Here is a 17587-nt window from a genome sequence, read left to right as displayed (position 1 = left end):
ATGAACACGACCCTGGGATTATCAATAATTTCAGCCCTATTCCACTGATATGCTTTGGGGGATTGAGTATCTAGAATCAGACCTGTTGCGTGTCGCTCCCCTTCTTGCTGTGGTTCTGGATGAAGTCCACCAGGCCGTGCACCACCGTTTTCACCGCCACCAAGCCCGTGTCCAGCAGCTCCCACGTGGGGGGAGGGGAGTCTAAGATGGAGGACAAGACGGGGTATTTTTTGGGTTCAAATGCATTATACTTGGAAGAGCACTGGGGACCCGGTCTAATAGGCCCTGTGAAAGTGATGGCGACTTGCACGGCAGTGTCGCTTAAATTTTAAAAAACGCATACAATTTGGATTCCTTTTACTGATACATAACTTTTAAAGTGAGCGCGTTGAGGGCTTTTCGCACTGCCGAGCCAAGAGTGGACAGTGTGTACAGAAAACATCCGGGCCACCACAGTTTAGTACGGGTCGGAACGATAGTTTGAAAAGGGTATTGATGTACTGTGAATGGACCAACCTGGGCTGGGGTCAATGTTGGCAAGCAGCTCCAGGTGTGGTCGCAGACGGTTCAGGTTGGCCGGGTCGCCTGTCCTCTGCAGGGCGATGGTCAGCTCCTGAACGCTCTGAGCAAACGACGCTGGCGTCTGCAACTGACACACACACACACAAAATCTCTGTTCAAATACACAGCAACACCACTAGGGATCACATTTAAGTTACATCAAAATACACACACACACACACACACACACCTACATACCTTGTCGATGATGGACTGCATGTGGGACTTGTGCGACTGGTCCCCATAGAGCAGAGAGGACCACTGGTCAGGGGCGATGCGGAGGCCACCCTCCATGGCGATCTGGACAATCTGGGAGTCATGTTCGCGCCGCAGTGCCTCGTATGTCCGGAACTCCTCCTTCAGCTGCATCAGGGACGAGTCCTCGTCTCGCTTGGTCACCTGAAGACACAGGGTGACAGACAGGACATCAGGGTTGTGTTCATTAGGCACCAATATGAAGGAAATGCACTGAAAGGGACTTTTTTTTTTTTACGGTTTCAGTTGTATGCCCTAAAGCAGTAGGCCCTGTAGAGGAGCTGCACCACATGGCACATGTTGGTCTTAGAACCGTGTTTAGGTGTATGTTTGTAGGTAGTCAGACCTACCTTAAAGCAGGAGGCCCTGTAGAGGAGCTGCACCACGTGGCCTATGCTGGTCTTAGAGGCCTGAGGGAAGCGTGGCTCTAACCTTTGGACCACAAACAGCACCAAGACCTTCCTGGACAGAGCGGAGCCGTCCTCTAGAGCCAACAGCACCAGCTTCAGAGCCTCCTCCTGCATCGCTACAACAACAACACATGCATAATATTTTCACATGCTTCCGATAGCATTCATTTTCTCAGTCGTTCAGGGCGGATGTAATTGAAACATTTGTCATTTGGGCCGTGTGTGTATGTGTATGAGTGGCTTGCTCGCCATTTTGCCCGCCTGCGCTTGCGCTTCTGTCTGTTTGTATGTTACCTGGGCCGAGGAATTGGCAGCCCCTTGCCCTGACTGCAGCCCACAGGTTGGAGGAGAGCTGCTGTGGGTTCTGGTGCTGCAGAATGAGCTCAGTGACAGTGCGCTCCCCTAGGGACCTGGCCGCCCGCGTGGCCCTCACCCGGCCCTCCTCCTCCACCAGCTGACAGTGCACCAGGGTCACCAGCTTCCTCTGCATGGGCCGGCTCAGAGAGCTTTGTGCACCGCTGGTGCTCAACCCTACACCCGGAGAGAGAAGAAGGGGGGTAGAGTGTGAGAGAGAGGCTGGGGTTGTATCCATAGCAACTTACAAGCAGTGCAACAGTAAGGGAGGAATTGCGAAACAAGTAAATACACAAGGATCAAAGCAAATGGATAAGGATGAGAGGAAAGTGTGAGGCTGTGAGGAGGGGGAGAGAGAAGAAGCACCATTCAATACACTGTTTATACCATATGCCAAGCTATTCCCGAAATACAGTGTTGTGAAAAAGAATTCTCTAGTTTTGCATATTTTCTATACTGAATGCAATCAGATCTTCAACCAAAACCTAATATTAGATAAAGGGAACAAATAACAATTATATACTTATTTGATTTATTTCATAAACAGAAGCAATGCAACACCCAATTCCCCTGTGTGAACAAGTAACTGCCCCCTTACACTCAATAACTGGCTGTGCCGCCTTTAGCTGCAATGACCCCAACCAAACGCTTCCTGTAGTTGTTAATCAGGCTCTCACGTCTCTTCCATGCAGAACTGCTTTAACTCAGCGACATTTGTGGGTTTTCAAGCATGAACTGCTGGTTTCAAGTCCTGCCACAACATCTCAATTGGGATTAGGTCTGGACTTTGACGAGGCGGTTCTGCATGCAAGAGTGGGCCTTAATTTCTCCACAGCGATGTGAGAGACTTTATTTATCTATTTATTTATTTAACCAGGTAGGCAAGTTGAGAACAAGTTCTCATTTACAATTGCGACCTGGCCAAGATAAAACAAAGCAGTTTGACACATACAACAACACAGAGTTACACATGGAGTAAAACAAACATACAGTCAATAATACAGTAGAAAAACAAGTCTATATACAATGTGAGCAAATGAGGTGAGATAAGGGAGGTAAAGGCAAAAAAAAGGCCATGGTGGCGAAGTAAATACAATATAGCAAGTAAAACACTGGAATGGTTGATTTGCAGTGGATGAATGTGCAAAGTAGAGATATAAATAATGGGGTGCAAAGGAGCTAAATAAATAAATAAAGTAGGGAAAGAGGTAGTTGTTTGGGCTAAATTATAGATGGGCTATGTACAGGTGCAGACTGATCAACAACTACCGGAAATATTTGGTTGCAGTCATTGTAGATACATGTGGCATAACCAGTTAGAGTGTAACGGGGGAAATGACTTTTTCCACACAGGGGGATTGGGTGTTGCATAACTTTGAAGTATCCATTTTTCTGTTATTTGTAAACTCAGGTTCCCTTTATCAAATGTTAGGTTTTGGTTGAAGATCTGATAGTATCAAAAGCAAGCAAAAATAGAGAATCAGAAAGGAGGCAAATACTTCTTCACAGGCACTGAAAACTAGTGCACTAGAATAGAATGTGGATTGTCATGATACAAAGGGAGAGTGTGTGAATCTGATGCTATTAAATATGATATGTTGAGAAATTAATGCAGGGTGAATAGAAGCTTTTCCCATAATTAATGAGCCATGGTTGTGACGGTGAGCAGGATGAGGTGGTGTCTGACTGACCTCTGCTGTTGCTCAGTGGTTTCAGGTACAGAGCCAGCTCCTCCACACAATCACTGGCTTCCTCATAGTGGGCTATGTCCTCTGGCCCCGTCAGCAAGGTGGTAGTCTGCCGTTTGGGCACCTGGGGAGACAAAACAGACACACCATGGTCACAACACACACGTTTAAATATAGTTTCCATTTCCATTGTGTGTGTGTGAGAGAGACACTGCATATAAACGGACTGAATTTAAGGGACAAAAAAAATGATACACTATATTAATGTACAGCTCCCCATATCACAGCTAGCCTTTCAGGGAGCTGCTCACCCAGGAGCTTGCTGGCTATAGCACGAAGTCCACTACATCACATTCTGCCCCCTCTACCTCTGCCCCCTCTACCTCTGCCTCCAGGGGTGTTCATATGCCAAAGTTCATAACTGCAGGCATGAATGTGCCTCAGGGCCAAAAGGGCACAGCATGGAGGAGTCGTTGTGTTCTGTGTCGCATGATGTTCCCCATCACCTGCACCACTTGTTCAGTTTGCCTCTGCTTTACAGCAGAAAGAGACTGCTATGGGACATGGCACCAGCAGCAAAATATTGTGTAGAGGACTGAGGGTCTACCCCCGTTTTTTTTAAACATTTTTAAAAACATTTTTATAAAAACATTTGTGTGTTAGAATTGCTTTTTGATATGTTGTATATAGTTATTTGCACTGTTGTATATAGTTATATCATTTCACCAATTCGGCCACTTGGGTACATTTGGGCAACTTGTGTGGGACACCTCTGTGACTTCATGCTAAATGTCATGTAGCTCACCCATTCCTGAAGTTGTCAGTCTGAAACTTTGCACAACTACACTTGCCCTCGTGTTATCCATCAAAATTATCCCCAGCATCCTATTCTAGAAAGATGCTACAACAACAAGACAGAAAACGTATGCTCTTTCTTTCTATCAGATCTATTGTTATATTCTCTTACATTCAATTAACATTTCCACAAACTTCAGAATGTTTCCATTCAAATGATACCAAGAATATGCATTTCCTTGCCTCTGGGGCTGAGCTACAGGCAGTTAGATTAGGGTGTCTCCAGGCAGAAATTGAGAACAAGGGATGCAGCCATAAGAAGATAAAGGACAATAAAGTCAAGGTATTGGAGCGGCCATCACAAAGCCCTGACCTCAGTCCTATAGAAAATTTGTGGGCAGAACTGAAAAAGCGTGTGCGAGCAAGGAGGCCTACAAACCTGACTCAGTTACACCAGCTCTGTCAGAAGGAATGAGCCAAAATTCACCCAACGTATTGTGGGAAGCTTGGGGAAGGCTACCCGAAACATTTGACCCAAGTTAAATAATTTAAAGGCTATGCTACCAAATACTAATTGAGTTCATGTAAATTTCTGACCCACTGGGAATGTGATGAAAGAAATAAAAGCTGAATGAAACATTTCACATTCTTAAAATAAAGTGGTCATCCTAACTGACCTAAGATAGGGAATATCTACTAGGATTAAAAATGTCAGGAATTGTGAAAAACGGTGTTTAAATGTATTTGGCTAAGGTGAATGTAAACTTCTGACTTCAACTCTATGTGTGGAATTATTTATTGATTCAGAATGGCCCTGCCAAAAAAACAACATCCGTAGCTTGCTCTCGAATAGCAAATAGAGGGTACGTGCGGTGAAATTTACGAATTAGCCTGGTAGGCTACACCGGTTGTAAAGCGGATTAATGTGCTTAAATTTAAGAATTGAGCAATCAATAGCTGCACGAGACCTCTTTTAAACTGTGGCCAGTCAAACTGGTTTCTAACGCGATTGTGCAATGACTGGGCTTGTAAGAACACGTTTCACTAGGCTCTGTAGGCGTTGGGCTCTCCAACTCTGTCCCAGGAGTTCTAGGCCTATAGGCTATGCTTAGAGTTATTTGGACACTTTAGTTGGGATACGAACCTTATCAAAACATCTAGGCGTATGGGCTAGGCTACGTGATGCATTCAACTATTTAAACAGCACATGCTGTTTCTTACCACACATTGGGCATCAATTATAATATTCTCACCCATCAGACCATTCTCAATTTAATCTAGTCTATAAAATATACTAAATATTATGTGTGAAATTTGTCTTGATTTAGAACGGGCCATTATCATGCACCTGTCAGAACAGGGGCAGGGGGGAAAAAGACATGTAATCTGTATGCACTTGGAGAACGCTTTTCCCGCGGGTCGTTTTCATGCCAGCCAGGTAGGCTACTCCAGTTGTAAGCAATGTGCTTAGTATTAGGAAAGTTTTCAAATAAATATAGTAGGGGTAGCCAATAGAAAGCTGATGGAATCTTCTTTTTAATAGAGGCCATCAAATTTGTTTTATCACACAATTGCATCACATTACCTATAGAAATGTTGTGCAACATGGGCTTATAGGATTTGATTTGATCGCATTTGCATTGCTGTCAGAGTGATAAGAGGGACAATAAAGTGCTGAGTACCAGGCCATTAGTGACCGTCCATTAGCAAGTTTGGTCAGCTACTAATGATGGTCATGATTCGGGACTTGCCAGTGTGGCACCCACCCACCCTTTCCCTCTCTCCCGCTCCCTTTCTCCCTCCCCTCAATCCATCAAACCTCTGATGTTTGGCAGCTGTAAGAGGAGGGAGCAAATGAGTATCAGTGTTTGCTGAGTCATTGGGTTTGCCAAGGAAGAGGAACTCTGACACACACACACGTGCGTCATCCCTCCCAACATGACATGCAGGTCTCCACCAAGCACTCCCAGCTGCAGGAAAGTTCTAGATCATAATTTCAGCAAACCCTTAACCAGCCGCAGTTGCTGGCTGTGCCTGCTCCCATTTTGAAATCCAAAAGCCCCCCTTCTATTTATAGATATCTATTAATGTGTACACATTGTGTAGGCCTACTTTTAGTGAATTCATTCATATCCCATGAGTACAAAGAGCAGGATCTGGACTGAGGACTGTGGAGAGTAGCAAAGGCAAGGAGTTGGCAGTAAGGCAGTGTTTTCTGTGTTACATAACATCTGTCACATACTACCTCTGCCAAAGCTACTTGGGCCATAATAAAACAGTATTTTTCCTTGTCACATGGAGATAGTATGCTGAGTGCCTTCAACACAGGGCAAACCAGCACTTCATTTAAACACCCTATGGGAACTTATCAACCGATGAGGAAGTGAGGTCAACTAGCATGGTGGTTGATTTATGAAACATGGTGGCACACCCTTTTACCAGAGGTTACGTATTTTTTTTTAGCTTACATCTCTTTTTGAAAAGTAACTGGACCCCAAACAAACAGCCTTCGAACTGGAGCTCAAAGGTTTGCTTTCAGTTTCTCTGCAAACGAGTGCAGTTTCATGCACACACACACTCCCATTCTAAAAGGCAAAATTTGCATTAAAAGGGGAAGGGGTAAAACTTTTTCCAGTAAACTGCTGAGGGTGTAAGACTTCCTGTGTATTTGTTTTAGTTGAAGGGTAATACTTTTTAGCGTGTGTTTGGGTCAGTGTGTGTGTGTGTGCGCACGACACGTACAAAAGTGTTCCCTTTCAGTCGACATCTCACTATTGGATACTATTGTGTCCTATATTTGCAGAAACCTTATTCAACCACTCCTAATAGGCCAATCAGAACTTTGTAGGCATGAACACCGCATATCTATATAGCATCCGCAATGCTCACGCAACCCGACTTCAACTGTATATTAGTAGGCCGTGTGTAAAAGACAAGATTAAATTAAGAATATATTACCAAGTGCTTGTCAAATTGTGAATGAGAGTGATGAACTGTGTGCAGCATGCACAAGAAACAGAGCAGAGTGCATGCCTTTCATGGAACTTTTTAAAAATCATTAGTCGCATCATGTAGCCTTAAAATGTATTAGAGATAGAAACATAGAGCCTAAGGTTTGTATCACAACTAAAGTTGCATGAATAACTCTAAATTAAGCATATGGGAGGACATGTTTCAAATGATCACTTTGTTAACTGCTCAACACAGAATGCGCACATTATTAATGTGCGCATTACTTTGGAAATCGTTTGGGGGGAAAAAAACTTTCAATTTTATTCAGCTATGTTCAATTATATTCTTCTTACTATAAAAACAGATAAAATAATGCCACAGGAATTATAAGCAAATATTGGTCTGTTAAATGAACTAGTGCAGCCCAAAGCCATATGGCATAGCCAGATCAGGGCCTAACTTAAGGACGACTCAGAATTTGCTATTCGGTTCTTCTGAAATAGGCTACATTTTCTTTACATCATAATGTTTCTTTAGACCTGCCTAACATAAATAATGGCTTTATTGTGATGGTGTAGGCTATATTAAATGGATTCATTATACTTTTTATAATGTAAAATGTTCCAAAAGGTCTGCATCAGTTGCTTGTAGGCTGTGCTCGGAAGCTCTTCATTAAAATAAACACGTTTAGCATTTAACGGTCAATTACCATGAGACCGGCAGTTTTTTTTGCATGACAATTCCCGGATGATCAATTGTCATGACAGCTACAGCCATAAGCACGACAACTGAAAACTAGAGGAAACTCTGACCACAACATCGGTGGGCTGTGTTAAGGGAATTTTTATCAATGATGACTAATAATGTATACATTTCAATCAGGACTGACTAGTCCAAATGCTATTATGTACTGTACATAATGAATTTTGTCTCCTGCTCCCATTCCCAATTGTATATAATATAGTCAGGAGTTTAGTAACAATGACGGTCTGTTCCTTTGTACAAATGAATGAACTATCTCCAGATGGCAGGGACGGACTATCTCCAGACTGTCTAGAATGCTGATTTATACTGACTGACCTTGGCTTCAGGTGAGGAGGGAAGGCTCGAGAACTATAGGGCCTCTCTACCCGTGTCATGAAGAGATAGAACATTTAGAAAACGCTGACGTCATTTTCAGTTTATAACCTGTGGAAAAATGTGTATGTAACCAGTACTCTCTTGAATTAAACGCTGTTACCTGAATTTTAAGACCGGGGCTCTGTCCATTCTTATAAATGAAGGGTCTTACAAACCCTTCGAATGCATTGACAGAGTATTAAATTCTGATTGGGAAATAATACAGAGGAATTTAGAATTCCTTCAACAGGGTGATATATAAAAATCAGAATGGCTGTCACACAGTGTGCTGAGTCCCAGACCACGCGCTACAGAATCCTGCTTCAGGATCCATGTTAGCCTCCCACCTTTCATGTGTGCACTCTCTCCTTGCCCTTCCTTCTCAGTTGTGGTCTCTCTGGCCATCTCACCTTCTCAGAGGTTCATCTTTGTGACATTGTGACTAACAGTAGTCCTTCCTGTATCCCTTCGAATGCGTCACAGTAGCTAAATAAAACAACCGCTGGGGACAGTAAACATCTCATGACAGTTGGGGCGGTAGGGTAGCCTAGTGGTTAGAGCGTTGGACTAGTAACCGGAAGGTTTCAAGTTCAAATCCCCGAGCTGACAAGGTACAAATTTGTCATTCTGCCCCTGAACAGGCTGTTCCTAGGCAGTCATTGAAAATAAGAATTTGTTCTTAACTGACTTAGTTAAGTTAAATAAAGGTAAAATAAAAAAAACAGCTATTGTGCAACATTGGTTGAGTTATGAAAACACCTAACCAGCCTAACCAGCAGCAAGCTAGTATCATATTTCTGATCAAATCTCACAAATATGACACAGTGGTATTGTAATGAGCAGTGGGGATTCACTGACTGTTTGTGCGTGACAGATATTGATACATCAAACAGAAACAAACAGAACAGATCATCATGCAGAAACTGATAGCATACCACCTTTTTGTGGCCCTGAAAGGCAAACTGATAAATGGTTTTGACAATGTTCGGCTTCAATTTGTAAAGGAAAAAAAACTGACAGTGCATTCGGAAGGTATTCAAACCCCTTGACTTTTTCCACATTTTGTTACATTATAGCCTTATTCTGAAATTTATATTTTTTCTCTTTTTTGTGTTTTTTTTTTAATTCTCAAATCTACACACAATAACCCATAATGGAAAAAGCCAAAACAGGTTTTTAGAAACTTTGGCCAAAACCCCCCAGAAATACCTAATTTACATAAGTATTCAAATCCTTTGCTATGAGACTCGAAATTGAGCTCAGGTGCATCCTGGTACCATTGATCATTCTTGAGCTTTTTTGACAAGTTGATTGGAGTCCACCTGTGGTAAATACAATTGACTGGACATGATTTGGAAAGGCACACACGTCTGGAACCACCAAGACTCTTCCTAGAGCTGGCGGCCCGGCCAAACTGAGCAATCGAAGGAGAAGGGCCTTGGTCAGGGAGGTTACCAAAAACCAGATGGTCACTGACAGAGCTCCAGAGTTATCTGTGGGGATGGGAGGACCTTCCAGAAGGACAACCATCTCTGCAGCACTCCATCAATCAGGCCTTTATGGTAGAATGGGCAGACGGAAGCTACTCCTCAGTAAAAGGCACATGACAGCCCGCTAGGAGTTTGCCAAAAGGCACCTAAAGGACACTCAGACCATGAGAAACAATATTCTCTGGTCTGATGAAACCAAGATTGAACTCTTTGGCCTGAATGGCAAGCGTCACGTCTGGAGGAAACCTGGCACCATCCCTACGGGGAAGCATGGTGGTGGCAGCATCATGCTGTGGGGATGTTTTTCAGCGGCAGGGACTGGAAACTAGTCAGGATCGATGCAAAGATGAAAGGAGCAAAGTATAGAGAGATCCTTGATGAAAATCTGCTCCAGAGCGCTCAGGACCTGACTGGGGCGAAGGTTCACCTTCCAACAGGACAACAACCCTAAGCACACAGCAAAGACGACGCAGGAGTGGCTTTGGGACAAGTCTCTAAATGTCCTTAAGTTTCCCCAGCTAGAGGCCGGACTTGAACCCAATCTAATATCTCTGGAGAGACCTGAAAATAGCTGTGCAGCGATTCTCCCCATCCAACCTGACAGAGCTTTAGAGGATCTGCAGGGAAGAATGTGAGAAACTCCCCAAATACAGGTGTGCCAACCTTGTAGCATCATACTCAAGACTCAAGTCTGTAATGGCTGCCAAAGCTGCTTCAATGTACTGAGTAAAGGGTCTGAATACTTAAGTAAATGTTATATCAGTTCAGTTTTTGCAAAAAAATCTGAAAACCTGTTTTTGCTTTGTCATTATGGGGTATTGTGTGTAGATTGATGAGGGGAAAAAACAATTTAATACATTTTAGAATAAGGCTGTAATGTAACAAAATGTGGAAAAAGTCTAAGGTCTGAATACTTTCCGAATGCACTGTAGCTCTCCCACAAGACTCAAAATATGAACCCTTTAAGACTTAGGTACAACAGCCAGAATAATATAAAGACAAGTGAAAGTTATTTTGTCTCTAAATGTAATGGGAAAATTGCATTGACTAGCAGAATAAATCTGTCCCAATCCAGAATCGGGTAAACTGCTACTACACAACAAGACAAATGAAAGAATACCAATTTTCCAAACCAGATATTTTGTTTGTCAGTCATCACCAGTCCATGTATGAGCATAAACAATTGAGTACCGTTCCCACGCTACATTAACATAACCTACATTCACCTCATCAAGTGATACAAACTGTCATTAGGAGAATAGGGGAGAGAATAAGGGGGGCAATTGTCCGCACATTTGCATTGGACCTGTCCCAACAGTAACAATATTCATAATCTTATGAATGTGAACGTGACATTGAGTGAGTACCTAGCCTAGCATCTCATCTGAGTAGTACCTACCTAGCCTCTCACACGAGTAGCACCTACCTAGCCTGTCTCACCTGATTAGTACCCGAGTTGTACCTGCCTAGCATCTCATCTAAGTAGCACATACCCAGCCTAGATTATGTCTCACCTGTCCTCCCACCAGCTGCAGTAGGGCAGTGTTGACAGGCAGCAGCTCGATGTCGGAAGCGATGGCCGTCTGGTCGAAGGGGCAGGCCTTGCGGTGCAGCTTGTTCAGGCACATCTTGCAGACGGTGTGTCCACAGCCCAGGCTGATGGGCTTGCGGACGCTCTCCTCGAACAGCTGGGTGCAGATGGGACACAGCAGGAATTCCGTCCATTGCGGCGCTTGTACAGGCATTGTAACCCACAGAGGTCACTAGGGGAAGCACAATGGCTTCGACAAAACGCCTTCCCTTTCAAATAAAAAGGTAGATCCTTCAGTGCGTTTTCTTTTCGAAAACAAAGTGACGCAAAAGATGTGACAAATTCCACTGGAATCAAAAACTCTTCTGACCATCAATTTTCTTCTAAATGTTCAGACATCATGAACATTCAGTACGTGGTATGACCTGAAAAGACAAAAGAGAACAGTCAACTGCATACACCAAACCCAAAGAGCAAACAGATTAATCCCGTGGGAAGAAAAAACATCCAAATTTGCTTTAACTACCTAACTATGCTATGGCCAGCTAAAAGCAGCAAGGGTGCAGCAGATTCACCTGTCTGCCCTTTCAGTAAAGGACAAAACCAGCAGGACGTCAATGAGACTCCCCTGTTGTCTTCACTGAGGTCTGGGAGCGTTGGGATATCCCCCAGCAGCAGTCGTGTTCACTAAATGCCAGCAGGCTGATGAGTTACTTAGTGGCTATTTTAAGACCCTTCCTCTGTCCAATAAAAAGCGCTCATCTGAAAACAGGAAGTTTGGGGCTTCAATGGGGAGAGACTGCTTCTTGTTGCTGTGTACGAACAGGTTACCGTAAGTGAATAGCCACATTTCAGCTGCAAAAGTGAAACCCTGGGCTAGATGTTATTCCATTATTGATGCGTAACGAGTGGAAAGAAACATAATTTCGACTGTCTCATCACATACCAAAGGGAGTTTCACATGATTAATATTAGGCAAACCTTATGCAACGTGAGCATGACTATCAGGAAACAACCAAATGGTTCACTCCAATAAATCATTGTCTTTATGTAATCACGTGGCGAACTATGATTCACTTCACAAGCATGTCTGAGCCTGTAGACAAAAAAAACACTTCTGCTGCTATGTTGCTGTGACCCATTAGTGCGTATCAACTCCTCTTTTCCATTAGAAATGATTTGAATATCAAGATAGATGCCAATACAAAAGTCTGCTGTGTAAACCTCTCTTGTACAAGCAGTGCTCTCAAACGCACCGAAACAAGACAACCCAACCAACAATAAAAAGACTCACCACAAGAAGTATGGATGATATGATGGAAATGCATCTGTTGCAACATGAGTGGACAGACAGAGAGGCTAATCACTTCTTAGTTTGTTGCGGATTTCCAGAGTATAAGATAGTCTACACCATGATGCTGGTACTGGTTAGCTAGTCTGCAGAGATAGAAACGCCTAGTGCGCCTAGTGTTGCCACTTTCTCACCTGACATGTGAAAACAATGAGGAAGAGGTTCTCAGTTGATTTATGCTCCCGGAAGCAAAAACAAACCTAACAAAACAGTAATTCGAATTTGCCTAAAATCTGCACGTATCCTTGTATCTGATTCAAGATGGACATGTGTAACATTCAAATTATATATTTTGTTCACATACATGCCCGTGCCACCACCGGCCCGTCACTAAGGCATCATTTGGTCTTGTGGCCAGTGTCAAAAAAGTCACAACCGATGTCTTCGACCTGAACAAGGATTTCACAGGATGAAAATAGCCAGAGGGGTGTACTCAGTGGGTGAGTTACCAATCAGAGTAGGGCTGTGGCGAATGTAGCAACATACACCACAAGAAATAGGAGCAGGAAACACCCTCACAGTGTTGCAATCTCTGGGTTGGTGCCCCCCCTTGGGTTGTGCCGTGGCGGAGATCTTTGTGGGCCTTGTCTCAGGATGGTAAGTTGGTGGTTGAAGATATCCCTCTAGTGGTGTGGGGGCTGTGCTTTGGCAAAGCGGGTGGGGTTATCACCTTCCTGTCCGGGAGGTGTCATCGGATGGGGCCACAGTGTCTCCTGACCCCTCCTGTCTCAGCCTCCAGTATTTATGCTAGCAGTAGTTTATGTGTTGGGGGGCTAGGGTCAGTTTGTTATATCTGGAGTACTTCTCCTGTCCTATCCGGTGTCCTGTGTGAATTTAAGTATGCTCTCTCTAATTCTTTCTCTCTCTCGGAGGACCTGAGCCCTAGGACCATGCCTCAGGACTACCGGGCATGATGACTCCTTGCTGTCCCTAGTCCACCTGGTCGTGCTGCTGCTCCAGTTTCAACTGTTCTGCCTGTGATTATTATTATTTGACCATGCTGGTCAATTATGAACATTTGAATATCTTGGCCATGTTCTGTTATAATCTCCACCCGGCACAGCCAGAAGACTGGCCACCCCACATAGCCTGGTTCCTCTCTAGGTTTCGGCCTTTCTAAGGAGTTTTTCCTTTCCACCATGCTTCTACACCTGCATTGCTTGCTGTTTGGGGTTTTAGGCTGGGTTTCTGTACAGCACTTTGAGATATCAGCTGATGTACGAAGGGCTATATAAATACATTTGATTTGAATGTCCCAGGCTATGTGTGTGTGTTAAGCCTTGGAATTGGCTGTAACAGGTGACAATGGAACAACAGGGGCTTTTCCTCAGTCAGTGGGAAAGTACCCTCTTATAAATTCAACTATATACTAATCTACACCAAGAAGAGAAATATTCCTATGTGTTTCTGGGAAGGCTGATAGACATTGCAGTCACTGCCTGGGACTGCTCTGGTTCCACTCAAAATGCAGTAGCAGAAGGCCATCTGTCATTTCCTTTAATACTTCTGGACAAAACAAAATGGTGTAATAGGTAGGCTATGTCTGCATGTGATCTAACAACACAAGACCAAATAGATAAGTGAATGCAGTGCAGCCTTGTCCATAAACTACAACTACTTGAAATAGGGCAATTGAGGGAGAGGGGATACCTAGTCAGTTGCACAACTGAATCCAATCAACCAAAATGTGTCTTCTGCATTTAACCCAACCTGAATCAGAGGTGTGGGGGGGCTCGCTTAAATCGACATCCTCGGCGCACAGGGAGCAGTTGTTGTTGGGGGTCAACTGCCATGCTCAAGTGCAGAACGGCAGATTTGTCCACCTTTCCGGTTTAGGGATTCAAAACAGTGACCTTTCGGTTACTGGCCCAACGCTCTTAACCGCTCGGCTACCTGCCGCCCTTCCGAGGTCAACTTCCACACAAATCTTCCATTGACATCAATAGTTAGGTTTCCATCCTATATGCAACAGATTATCATGCAAATATTATAAAAGTCCACTTTGTTTTTTTAATATGCACGTTTTCCCACAATAAGTTTGTTTCCACCAAGCTGACTTGCTGCGGATACAAGGCTGTGTGTGATGACGTAAAGTTAGTACACATTAAAAAAACAAATTCAATGCGTTTCTATAGCATTTTTCACTATATTGATGGTTTTGTCACACAAACTGTTGCAATAAATGGCAAACTTGTCCAATCTGGTTTTCACGTATGCCCTCTAGACAACAGTTTGCTGATAAAGTGGACAATGGATAGGTTAGGTTATATGGTGAGTTGGAAAAGAGAAAGATCATGTGTATTTGTTAATTGGCAGCTAAGCACTGATCATCATGTTACTAGCATACAAATTAACACCCTGGATATTTATTGGAAAAGAGCATCAAGCTCATCACCGTGCACTTTCACCACCCTGTGAAGTTCATTATTATTTGTAGCATCTGTAGCCTAATAAACTGGACATGCTTTTTCAAGTCGTAGTGGGAGGGCCACACAACATAGCACTGCGTGACTGCAAATTTACCTCAACATGGTTATTCTATCAACAATTGCGCAGAAAATCGCTTCCACCGCAATTTGTCACATAATTCAGTTTACCGACACAAAAAGATCCCACCATGTCGAACGAACAAATTGTCTGTCAACATTTATAAAATTGCATCGGCACTTCCTGATTCCATCACCATGAGTGTGATTTTGTTGTTGTTGGTATGACTTTACTCACATAATAACTGGACATTGGAAATATGGTTACTGTAAGACAAGGCACAATAGTTTGAATTACGTGGAACTCAAATCAGAGATTTGAGGTCTACGTTTTCATCTTTCACCCTCATCGCAGACTGATGCGACACATCCTGCAGTGACTTCTAGCCTAGATAAAATACAGCCTCTGTCTTAGCTATGACTCCTTCACCAAAGTGAGGTTACAATTACATGACTAAATTTACACCCAACTCCCCCTGACCGTCTGGCTGTTATAGCCTGGCCTACATACTGTGTGGTTACATTTCACACAGTATTTAGGCCAGACCCTTTTACTCACATCTAACTTACGCAATTGTGCATGTTACAAATGCCATATAAATCATGATGTGACACTGACAAATTAATGTTCACTAGCTATCCTAATTGCTGGTCCCTTTATAACGTTCCCTTTATAGCCAATTTCAACTAGACAGGCTACCGGTGTAGAACTCTGTGATTTGCTATCCGGCTGACTGTATTCTATCAGTCCCAAACAAAGTCAAGTAAGGCCTCGGCCTAAATCATAGTGGAAACTGTGGCCACTGCAGACATACAGTCATGATGAGGATGCAGATGCAAACACTCACAGCTACCAAACCATTTTTTTTTTACCATGACTCATAATTGCTAACAATAAGGAACTGCATATAGTCTTACACAACCACTACTCACAGGCCTATTAATTACCCTACACTAAATCAATTCAATCCAGACCAGTATCTGTGATACGTTTTTACAATTTTATCATCAAAGCCACCATTTTTCCTGAATATGTAAAAAAGCACTATAAGTAACAAGTAGTTGCATTTTTGTTTTGTTTCACTGTTCACTCTGGTTATGCTGTTGGATATATGAATACTACAACCTGGGAACTCAGTTTGAATAGCATGGGCACTTCCTCTGTTTTCCACTTTCACAGCAGTAAGATCAAATGTTTTTAAGTTGTTAGGCCTCTGAAAATGTATTAGTTAAAAGCATTTAAACATAGCAAGCAATATATATCACTACGGTGCAATGGAAACAATGCAAGAGTAGCTAGCTAGCTACTGAGTTACTTCAAATTAGGCTAGTTAACGTTACTAGCTAGCTAAAAAAGGTACCCATCGCAACATTTGGCAAAAGCCCATATAACCTAACTATTTGACTAGTTATAACGCTGTGTCTATCAAGCCCTTTCGATCTAGTTAGCTTTAGCAGAAATACTAGCTACAGAGAACTTGCTATAAGGGTAAAGTAGTAATGCAAATTCAGTGGACACATGTAAACGTTAGCTAGGATAGCTAACTAACGTAGCTAAGTTACGAGCAAGCTAACGTTAACGTATTGACACGGCCAACCAGTTAAGTAGCTAGCTAGTAATCACAAATACAAATGAATCTTTTTTAATCTACTTCATGCACCTAAGGTCCTCAATAAACCATGAACAATATCTAGCTCGACAGCTAGATTGGACGGCTAGCCCGGTTAATTAGCTAACGTTAGCTTAGCTGCTAGCATAGCTAGACGTAAATTTGCCGCAAAAATAAAACATGTCGAACATAAATCTTAGCTAGCCAACGTTAGCTGTTTATAGCTAATGTAGTCCCGCCGGCAGAATATACTTACAATTTCCAATAAAATGCCATCAATCTTCAGCTGTTTCTATGATAATATTGTTGTATTTCCTCGGTGTAGCTGGAGCCTGGCAGTAACGAGCAAACGAGTTACTATCTTTTAGGTAGGGTGTGTGTCAGACAGCACCCAAAACAGTAAGGAAAGGTGCAAGACCTGAGAAAAAAAATTGTAACACATAGGCAGGTTACTATAACACAATTTCTAAAAGGAAAAGGTTGCAAATATGCTTTACTGTAATTTACATAATAAAAAAATTTGCACATGCAAATCACTTTTGTTGTACAGAATATTTTGCTGGAAGTTGCACTGATTGGTTATTGAAAGAGCCATGTATAGTCCATCCCAGCCTCCACAAAGCATATCACTTGTTGAACAGAATATTTTGCTGGAAGGTGCACTGATTGGTTATTGAACGAGCCATGTATAGTCCATCCCAGCCTCCACAAAGCATAGTCATATGACTGTTAGACTGCACTGTTACATGCTCAAAGTTATTAAAATGTATCAAATACAATGATTTTACTGTTTAACCAATTGGAGAGAACTTGCTTTGTGCATAGGCCTACCCTGTTTATGTTGACCATCTGCAGCACACACAACAGCTACTGTTATTTTATTGTTGCTCCTTAATTACTAGTTATTTTTCTATTTTTTATTTATTTTATTTTAGTAAATACTTTCTTAACACTTTTTTTCTTAAAACTGCATTGTTGGTTAAGG

General features: G+C 42.7%; 1 protein-coding gene across 2 annotated transcripts in view; it reads right to left on the bottom strand.

Annotated features, from left to right (window-relative positions):
- Positions 1–17158, bottom strand: part of rc3h1a (ring finger and CCCH-type domains 1a) — a 29669-nt gene extending 12511 nt beyond the window's left edge. Inside the window, exons 1-8 of one of the 2 annotated variants that reach the window (XM_036977915.1) lie at positions 16859–17158; positions 11139–11580; positions 3272–3392; positions 1521–1757; positions 1167–1342; positions 760–960; positions 517–649; positions 83–201 (exon numbers count right to left, since the gene is read on the bottom strand). In XM_036977915.1, the coding sequence (XP_036833810.1) occupies positions 83–201; positions 517–649; positions 760–960; positions 1167–1342; positions 1521–1757; positions 3272–3392; positions 11139–11369 (1218 nt within the window). In that variant the 5' untranslated portion in view covers positions 11370–11580; positions 16859–17158. The remainder of the gene's footprint in view (positions 1–82; positions 202–516; positions 650–759; positions 961–1166; positions 1343–1520; positions 1758–3271; positions 3393–11138; positions 11581–16858) is intronic. The other variant, XM_021603435.2, reaches the window with a different exon arrangement.
- Positions 17159–17587: the final 429 nt, after the last annotated feature.

This window comes from Oncorhynchus mykiss, chromosome 5, assembly GCF_013265735.2.
Source record: "Oncorhynchus mykiss isolate Arlee chromosome 5, USDA_OmykA_1.1, whole genome shotgun sequence".
Lineage (NCBI taxonomy): Eukaryota > Metazoa > Chordata > Actinopteri > Salmoniformes > Salmonidae > Oncorhynchus > Oncorhynchus mykiss.
The sequence above is the reverse complement of the archived record's forward strand: the minus strand, read 5'-3'. Positions and strand labels throughout refer to the sequence as shown.